Here is a 10,394-nt window from a genome sequence, read left to right as displayed (position 1 = left end):
ACTTAGTTAAAATTTGTTCGTGTTTAACTCACTCGTAAACTATACTTAGGTCGTTTATAAACTCTACTTAACTCGTTTATAGTATCAGTGTATAATGAGATTGAGAAGGTGTTTAGTATGTGCTAAAATAATAAATACTATTTTAGTGCATTATCTTTACTTCGATTACAATCATATTATTTGAATTATACATCATTTCAAATTCAATTTATATTTTATATTTTTTCGTAAAAAATTAAAAAATATATTTATTTATAAAAGCATCCCTAAATTTCCATCACAACACACTTTTGTTAACTCGAAGAAAGTGGAAAGCAGTCCACAAAATCATCATGATCTTGCGAATTTATGACTAGTAGTAATACTTCACTTAGGTTACAAGCCACAACTCTATTAATAGTTAGGTGTACGGATTAATACATAAAAAGGGTGTGGTAGTTCAAATTTATACTTTGTATGACGTGAATAACACTTAAAATAAAATTTAATCAAGTACAATATATATTTTTTAAATCGTATTTATTCATAAATTTGAAAAAAAATTTAAAAAGAGAAAAAATATATAAAATAAAATAAAATATAAATATATTTTATTTATATTTCATCGTTATTTTTTATTTCTGCTTTCAAATTCTTTTTCAAAATTTTAAACTAAGCACAATCTTCGCATTTTGGATTAAAAAAAAAAAAAAAATGATGAAGCACGTGGGATGGGGGAGGGTAGGCTTTCCAGAAGCCTCGGATTCTAGTATGTCGACAAAAGTGGTGTTTCGTGGTCCGGTGGTGCCACTGTTGAAGTGCATGTTCCCACCATTGTCATGTTCCTTCCAACCATGTAGCTTTTCTTAGTGGCTTGTCACTCTCATCTCACCCCTTAATTCCCACTCTCTTTCACTACATTTCACCTAAACCTCATCAAAAAAACATTCAGAGTTCATAGGCTGGCCTGGGCCTTAGCCCGGCCCAACAAACTTTGGCCCAGTTCAAACCCGGCCCTAAAAAGTAGGGCCCGTTGAAATTCGTGTGGTTGAAATGGATTCATAGTTGTAAGTTGTTACCCCACACAATCCAAAGTCCACCAACCACTGTTCGGCTCGAATTGGGGGGTCTTCATTTTCTCTCTGAAAGTCTCAAAAGAGTTCATTCAGAGACTCCATTGTCATCATACTCTTGGAAGAAACAAAACTAGAGAGAGAGAGAGAGAGAGATAAAAGTAAAAAGGAATACGAAATGTTAACAGCACCATCACTTCTTCTTCACTCTCCATTTCTCTGTTGCCCTCTCAGGCTCTCTTCCTCTCTCTCCAACCACAAGTCTGCCATAAATCAACGGTCACCAATGTCTTATCCATCCATCAAAGCTCTTGATCTTGATCAAAACACGGTTATTTCTCTGTTATTTCTTCAATGTTTGCTTAATATTATTGCCTTCAATTTTTTTATTTTTATTTTTATTTTTGGGGAATAACAAAATTTGCAGGTAGTAGCAATATCAGTTGGGTTTGCGAGCGTTGCTCTCGGGATTGGAATTCCAGTTTTCTATGAAACCCAAATTGATAACGCCGTTAGTTTTCTCTTCCTTCCTTCCTTTTGATTTGTATTTTATTGCAAATTATACTCCTCGTGTCTGTAATTGCATCAATTTTATTGCATTGTGTCAATTTGATTCAATTAATAATGTTGTTTTAGCTATTAGATTGAAATTAAGGGAAAATTATACAATAGTCTTGGCGTACCACATGGCTATACACTCTCACCAATCATTATTCATTATGCCCTCACGTTACTCAATCGCCTCATGTTCCTCAATCAGCTACCACAAATAATCAATACTCCACATTTTCCATCAATCATACTGCCATGGCGCACCATGGGGAATGGATTGTCGGTTGCCCTTTCCCGTCGCCCTTTCCTGTCGCCCCCAAAACGATGTCGTTTTGGGGGCGAATTTTCAAAAAAAAAAAACGCAGAAGAGGGAGGAAGGAGAGGAAGAGGGAGGGAGGAGGGAGGAGGAGGAGGAGGGGAAGGGCCGGACTGGAGGGGGCCATAAATACAGGGGAGGAGGAGGAGGAGGTGGAGACGGGTCGGAGGCGGAGGCGACGACGGTCGCAGGTGCTGCTACGAGGTGGAGCTGCTGCGACCTGCGACGGCAGCGAGGGACGAGGACGGCGAGCTCGCAGCCTCCTCCTCCTCCTCCTCCTCCCTCCTTCCTCCCTCTCCCTCTTCCTCTCCTTCCTCCCTCTTCTCTGCGTTTTTTTTTGAAAATTTGCCCCCAAAACGACGTCGTTTTGCAGGCGACAGGGGAAGGCGACAGGGGAAGGCGACGGGTGATCCGGATTCGCGCACCATGTGGCTATACTCCTAAATTATCGAATAATCACCCGAAATTAAGTGGTCAAATAGTCAATTCACTATCCTGATGGGTTGGCTTCCAAATTGATTTTTGAATGGATCATTTTGACCTTGATTTTTGTCCAATTTATTAACTAATGTTTCCAATTGGACTAAATTGATATAATTGAAAACTATCGGCCCAAATTGACACAAGAGGCAAATTATGCGAATGATGGGTATAATTTGCCCTATATTTTATTTTTCAAGTTATCTACAATCTACATATATACATACATATATTTTGTAGGAATTGCCAATGTTTAGTTTATTAGTCAACTAAAGCCATATTAAACATGGTGCAGGCGAAGCGAGACAACACTCAGCCATGCTTCCCATGCAATGGTTCCGGTGCTCGTATGTGACTCTTCATCTCCCATGTGTTAACTTTATGTATCTTAATTTGCATTAAAGATGTGTGTATATTTTTAGATTTATTCACGAACTCTCTACCTCTTTATCATGCCCCTCTCGGATTTGATCATGTAAGGCTCATTAGAGTTGAGCAGGTCTAATTATGGTTTTTGATGTCTATTGCTTGCGCATTCCTCGCTTTCTGGGTTGGGGATGCATTGCAATTCTAGAGATAGACTGCATTTTTGAAATTCTAGACCTATGTATAAAATAGACATCCTGGAAGAGAGGATCAATAACATGAATAACTCATCTCACTTTCATGGCTACAAACTTTTTTAAATGCATTGGATTGTCTTTGCTTTGCTCTATCTTTTATAATTAGGTGTTGTTTGACTGATAAAAATAGTTGAAATTTCTTGAGAATATAGTGGGAGAGTTTTGTTTTTTCTTTTTCTTTTTCCCTGGCGCCTAAAGTTTCTGATCATGACATTATCGTCTGTTAGTGGACTCATCCAATGCAGTTATCTATTAAACATTTGTTTACCTTGTCATCACTGTTGTTGTTGAGGCAAACATGGATTCAATACTAGTGTCTGAACTACTATAAACATCTTTAATGTATCCGAGTGCTGTTGCACAACTGAGTCTCCTCAAAATTCTGTTGTTTTCTTTGTTTTTTGATTTTTTGATCCCGATACCTTGCTTTGTAATTATATACCCAACATTTTGTTATCTCTGTTGAGCGGATTATTATTTTGTTTATTCAAATCATGCTCCCAAGCTAGAATAATAAGTTGTATAAAAAAACAACTATGTACAGGATGAATCTCTCAATCTTGACCTTTCTAGGTCTGCTTATAGACTTCACGGCATAAATAACTTTATGATTTGTTTACGAAATTTGATAGTATATTATTTGTTCTTAATTGCTACTTAAAAAGCAATCTTGAGTCGGTAATCTTCATCAGGGTCCTGAAATAATGTCAGTAGAATCAAATTTGTGACCTTTTTTGGAAGTACAATTATTTCATTACTAGGACAGTAGAAGCAGAACCAGTATTTTATAGAAGTGTGAGCCTACTGTGAAATTTTACTCTCTGAAATTATATGGAAATTTTGCCCTCCAGAGAAGTGCAGATTCTGCATGGGAAATGGCATTGTGATGGTAGAGCTCGGTGGGGATGAGAAAGAAACCTCACGATGCATAAATTGTGACGGTGCTGGTTCTTTGACGTGCACCACATGTCAGGGCAGTGGCATTCAACCTCGATATCTTGATCGCAGGTATGAAGACTTTTGTTAAGGATTTTGATCAATACTACAACCAAAAAATCATTAAAAACACATGATTTTCTCTCTATGCGAACATTTATTTGGATTCAAGCTCTCACAGTTATCCAAAATAAAATGTGAGTCTCTGATTCTATATTGTTGATGGGAGCGTGTGTTTGTGTTGAACAGAGAATTCAAGGATGATGACTAAGCTTTTGAAGAGGCTTCGGTGATAGATCCTGGATTACAGTTGACGGCTAATTAAATTCATTTGTTTTGTTGATTGAGGAACCGAACACTCCTTTTTGTGAACACATTTCTGTAACATATCTCCTCCCACTACACCCTTCTCTTTTGGGGTGTTGAATTGTTTCTCATGTTTCATCTGATGTATTGATTTAAGAACAAGTAATTGTTGGAACAATTTTCTGTGTATGAGAAAATAATGTAAAACAAATTAAACAAATAAAAATAAATTACTTACAGAATTTATTTACCGAAACGAATAAGTATAAAAATGATCAAGTCGAGTGTATGCACTCTATCTTTAAGACAGATTCGCTCCGCTCAGGTGCTTACGGAATAATGGCGTCTATCTCTCAGGATACAATGATCTTACACAGATTATAGTAGCACTCCAAACAATCTGTACGGCGAACTAGAACCTATGTTCTATACTTTCAGAATTTTTGTCTAAAACTAATATGAAGAAAATATCTATGCAAGAGAGCAAAAATGGAAGGCAAGTAGAGAATTTTCGGAATGAACAAACTGCTAGAAGAGGGTCTTAATTTATAGGTAGATTGGTGATTGTTGAGAAAGGCCGAACAGAAACAATTTGAACTGAACAAATACAGATTCAAATCTATAGAGTCGAACAGGTGCAGATTAAAGTGAACAGGTGCATAATTCAAACTGAACAGATGCAGAATTCAAAACTGTTTGAAATCTGTTGGAAAATAGAACTAGAGGAAGCACAGTTTGGACAAGAAATTTGAATTCAAATTTGGCACAAAATTTGAATTAATTTCGTTTAGGAAAAAAATAATTTTCCGGCAAGAATTTTTGAAAAAAATACAAATAAATTTTGTTCAAAAACTTAATATTAGGATCGACCTGACCCACAACCCACACTTGAGCCCGGCGCGCGCACATGTGGTGGTTTGAGCCAAAGCCTACTTTGTCCATAATTCCTTCTTTTTACAAACTTGGGGTGCCCATTGAGGCCCAACTTAAGTTTGTTCATCTAGAACTTATATACACACACAAGCGCTCTTAAAGTTTCAACGTGGGACAACCATTTAAAGGAAACCCACTTTTAACTCTTCAATTTTCTAATCCATGAACCCGAAAACGACGTCAATTTCCCATTCACTCATAAATGGTTTTGACGAATCGTTTGCACCGTATGACTTGTCATACGGCAAGAAACATGTCACCTTTGGACATGTGAGTTCCACTCAAATTTGGGCTCAAAGTTGGCCCAAAATAAGCCTATAGAGACTATAATTTCCAACAATCCCCCACATGAATGGAATTTGACGAAAAGAAAATACAACAACATGATCTTATAACAGAGATTAAAGAAATCAGTGATATTCTGCAAAGGATAGATAGCTTTTGGTTTTGAACCTTCCCTTGTGTGACACTATTGAATTTATTAGCTAACCAGTGAATATGATGTCTTGAACTATTTAACCATTTGTGTAAACTAAGACAATAGAACTTCCACAGTATATTACCAAGCACAGTTTAGTTCTCACTACTGTGTTCATTTTGACCCTGAACAACTCGGTCTTTCATGGGTGCTTTAGAGAATTATAGCCTTTCACAAATCTCATAGAACCGGCCCAGTTCACACTCCTATATGTGATTCTTATGAAAAGTATCCTGCCATACTCCACTAGGTATTCCTAAATATAAGAATCATTAAAAGTAATATTTAACCTAAAACACTGTAGATATCACTATTTCATCATAGAAATTGGTAGGAGTTTGAATCCCCAGTGATCCTTATGAGTCATGCACAATTCGGTTGTCTCTTTGAACCTAGATCTTAAGATCTCTAGTCAATTAGGTTGGGTTGTTGTTGTGATAACTCTTATTTAATAGGCTTAAGTCACATTCCCCTTGATGAATTCTCAACTAACTCTCTTGCTAACTCTTTGGTTAGTGGATCCGCTATGTTGTCTTTAGACTTCACATATTCAATGAAAATAATTCCATTAGAGAGTAATTATCTCACGGTGTTATATTGACGACAAATGTATCGTGACTTACCATTATACATATGATTTTGTGCTTTACCTATTGCTGATTGACTATCACAATGTATGCATATACTTACCATTATACATATGAGTCTATGCTTTACCTATTGTTGATTGACTATCACAATGTATGCATATAGTAGGCACCGGTTTTGGCCACATTGAAATATTTTCAAAGAAGTGACGAAGCCATTCTGCTTCTTCCCCAACTTTATCTAAAGTTATAAATTCTAATTCCATAGTAAGCCTAGCAATGCAAGTCTGTTTAGAAGATTTCCAAGATACAGTCGTACCACCAAGAGTAAAGACATATCCACTGATGAATTTTGAGTCTCTAGTATCTGATGTCCAGTTTGCATTACAATATCCTTTAAGTACTGCTGGATATCTAGTACACAATGTTATGAGTAAATCTGAGATATCTTATGTGACAACCTTACTCTGTGTTATGCTAATTAATCTTAATTATGTTTATAATTATGAGCTTGATATGATTTTGAATGCTAATTATATGATTATATGTATTTTTGAATTTCTATCTGTTTTCTGCTATAAAATTTAAATTGAAGATCGTAGAGGCGACAAAAATCGAAATTGACTGTATTATGGCGATTAGCCTAATTTTTAGAGCATACGGTGAAATTTAATTAAAAATTGATTCAGATCGGATTAATTAGATTAAATTGATTAAATTAAGCACAATTAATTAGTTCTAAGTAAGGTTGATTAGGGACGTGTATATATAGAAGCTAAATGTGCTTAAGCTCGTTACATGAGCTCAAAATATGAAAATAAACAATCTAGAGAGAGAGTGAGCCAATCTTAGAGAGAGGAAGAGAGCATCCTTGAAGATTTTGCTGGAGAATTCAAGAATTGGGAGAATTAGCTTAAGAACTAGCTAAAGTTTGGAAGGTTGAAACCTCTTGGGTCAAGTGCAAGAACGAATCAAGCATCGGGACACTGTGAGTAATATCTTAGTAACGATAACTTGAGTATATATGTATTATTTGCTAAATGATACCTGTGTGGTAAGTTTCTAAACTTCTGATTGATACCGTGAATGAAATATGTGAAGCAAATGATATATGATTATGAAATGGGCCTAAGGCCGTTCAGTTTACTTGAAGAGGATATAACGTGGGCCTAAGGCCGTTTTGTATATCTGTGAAATGGGCCAAAGGCCGTTTTGGATAAAGAAATGATTGGACCTGAGGTCGTTTTGAATGCGACAGTGAATGTAAACATGATCATGGATCATGAGTGCGCACAAATGTGAATATGGATTGGTTAGACCCAAGGTCGTTTTATATACGAAATGGATCCAAGGTTGTTTTACGTATGGTGGACCTAAGGTTGTTTCGCATATATTGGACTGAAGGCTGTTATGTCTAAGGATTGGACCTAAGGTCGTTTTGTATATAATGGACCAAAGGTCATTCTGCAAATACGAGTTGGACCCGAGGTCGTTTGGTACATGAATACGGATATGATATATGATATGTTGGACCTAAGGTCGTTTTGTGTTGATATCGATCCACAAGTTTGGTCTATAACTTATGATTAAACGAATCTCATTCGTGAACTCCTTTACTTTGGTGTTATTCGTTGGGCGTTAGCTCACTCTTTATTTGTATGTGTGTAGGTGAGAAATAAGGTGTCCAACCCTAGCCTTAGTGAGTTAAGAGGAGCCGAGTTTTGAGGAGTCAACCAAGGTCGCCTCACACAAGAGGCCTTGTTTTTGTTTTACTTTTCCTTTTGTCCTTTTGCAGTCATATGTGGCCGAGTTGTATATAACCTTAGTTTTTGTTAACACTGACTCTTGAACGATCTTGGACTTATGTAGTACATAATATGGATGTGTGCATAGTGTGAGTTATTACACTTTTATGAGAAATTTTTTGGTTAAGCCATGTTTGCACAGTTCATTGGACAATCTTTGTAAGTTCTTGATTCCGCTATTTGGCCCCCTGTAATTAAATATGATTTGATTCTAACTGAGGCCGTAGGTAATCTCATGATTATTGGCCGGTTATGACCATAATCTATGGGGGCGTGTTCGGGCCTTGACAGAGTGGTATCAGAGTATAATTAATAACTCACACACTTATCCAAATGAGCAATAGAGTGTCTAGAAAAGACCAAAGTTGCATTCATGTGATAAGTTATGCGTAAAATGCATTGGAAATTGCTGAGTAATTTGAAGTATGCAACTATATGATATATATTTGTTGCCTAATTGTATAAATGTGCTCTTCTGTACATGAATATTGTGTATATATTCTATATGAATTATAATGCAAGTCTCATTAGATAATGATGAGTGAAAAACCTAAGTGACTCATGATTAGATCAAGATTTGATCATATCAATTCCCAAATAATTAAAACTAACAATCTAAATCATCAAGCACGTACGAAAGTGATTTAGATTGTTGTTTTAGAAATAATAAATAGATACAAACGATTTTTACGTGGAAAAAATGCACTATTGGAGCACCTCTAATTGTAATAAAAAACCACGGGCGAAACGCCACAAATCAATCTACTATGAAGGAAAGAAAGAATACAAAATATCCAAACAAATTACCAAACTCTGTCAATTTGTCTTTAACGCTTTGTATATCTTCCACTGCAACCTTCGTCTCAGGATTGATTAGATTGATGTTGATTCCACAACATCCACGTCGACTCAACGACTGCGCATAGCTTCGAACACCTTCGACACTCCATGCTTGAATCTTCGGATTCCATCGAAGAAAATCACTCAAACAACCCTTTGATGTATATTATCCAACCACGTGAGTTCAACACTCAAGCAAGCATCAAAGGAAAACAAGCAAACTAGTCTTAAAAGAAAACCCTAGAGCCCCCAAAGCAGATCTAAAAGCATGAACCCTAAAAAATGACTTAAACACATATATATAGAAAACAGGGGTTGCGTACCCCGCTCGAACGCAAAACTTGCCGCTCGAACTGTAACGCCCCGAAAAATTGGGCAGGGTATATCTATTTATACAACAAACCCACCTGATAGACAAACACATATATCTAGCTAACTATTCCATACATCCATTTCCATTTAATCCCAAATGCCAAATACATGTTGTTCACATCTCAATGCCCCCGGTTCCAATCCTAGGCATGCATTTTACAACAAGTATGAAATAAAAGCCAAACAGATAATAAATGCCCTACAGGCTTACAAATTTATCCAAGAACATTCTTGGTTACACAAAATGGAGTTTCAACTCAACGCAATACAGCCCTGAGCTTACATTCAACAAATAACCATAAAACAAAAATGAAGTCTCAGCTCCGAGTCCTCCCAAGTCAGTGCCTTGGTAGAGACATAGCACATGTACCTGAAATAGTTTCCCTTATAGGGTGAGCCACAGCCTAGTAGAGATATACTACACAACATATGGACCATGACAAGACTAAAGATGAGTATGCTCATGCCATGCTCATGATAAAACAATTTATCTCTTTTTTTATAAAGCATGCAATGCTGAGACGCAACAACAAATATAAAATCATTTCCATTTTAAACCATATATGTTACATGAATACAGGCTCTGTGAATCTCTAGGTGAGTGTCTGCAAGTAGGCCCTAATGCACTACCACTATCATTTTTACCAGTAAACTGGAAGGATCGACACCTAACCGTGCGGTTCTACACCCCCTACCCAGATTCACTAAGTATTTATCTTTTCGCAAACAGATACATTTCCAAATATTTCTCAAAAGCAAATACATTTCCAATGAAATGAATGTAATGCAATGTCCACTGCAACAAATGAGGAATGTGGTTCAATTTACCTAAGTCTCATGCATTTCTGCAACAATCATGGCTATCCTCCACTGATAGCCCAAAACAGATATTTCTAAACAGATATTTAAACGATTAAATTCTAAAAATTCTGATAAATACAATCTATTCCACATCTCATTAAATATGACTAACTACACTAGTTTTCAATTCACAATCACATCCGGTAACCTCTCAAGGTCCATTTCTAATCGTGTCGGTTTTATTCCAACAGATACATTAAGCAAAATAATACCGTTAATGCCCAAGAAAACATCATTTTCTTCCCAAACTCAT

General features: G+C 36.4%; 1 protein-coding gene across 1 annotated transcript; it reads left to right on the top strand.

Annotated features, from left to right (window-relative positions):
- Positions 1 to 1,060: 1,060 nt before the first annotated feature.
- Positions 1,061 to 4,515, top strand: LQY1 (DnaJ/Hsp40 cysteine-rich domain superfamily protein). The gene is made up of 5 exons (XM_028222670.2): positions 1,061 to 1,383; positions 1,480 to 1,563; positions 2,696 to 2,747; positions 3,875 to 4,031; positions 4,209 to 4,515. The coding sequence occupies exons 1-5, from the start codon at positions 1,231 to 1,233 to the stop codon at positions 4,228 to 4,230; spliced, it is 468 nt and encodes a 155-aa protein (XP_028078471.2). The 5' UTR covers positions 1,061 to 1,230; the 3' UTR covers positions 4,231 to 4,515.
- The last annotated feature ends 5,879 nt before the right edge of the window (positions 4,516 to 10,394 follow it).

This window comes from Camellia sinensis, chromosome 3 (genome assembly GCF_055761805.1).
Source record: "Camellia sinensis isolate YWXY chromosome 3, ASM5576180v1, whole genome shotgun sequence".
Lineage (NCBI taxonomy): Eukaryota > Viridiplantae > Streptophyta > Magnoliopsida > Ericales > Theaceae > Camellia > Camellia sinensis.
Note: the sequence above shows the minus strand (reverse complement) of the source record. Positions and strands in the feature narration are given on the sequence as shown.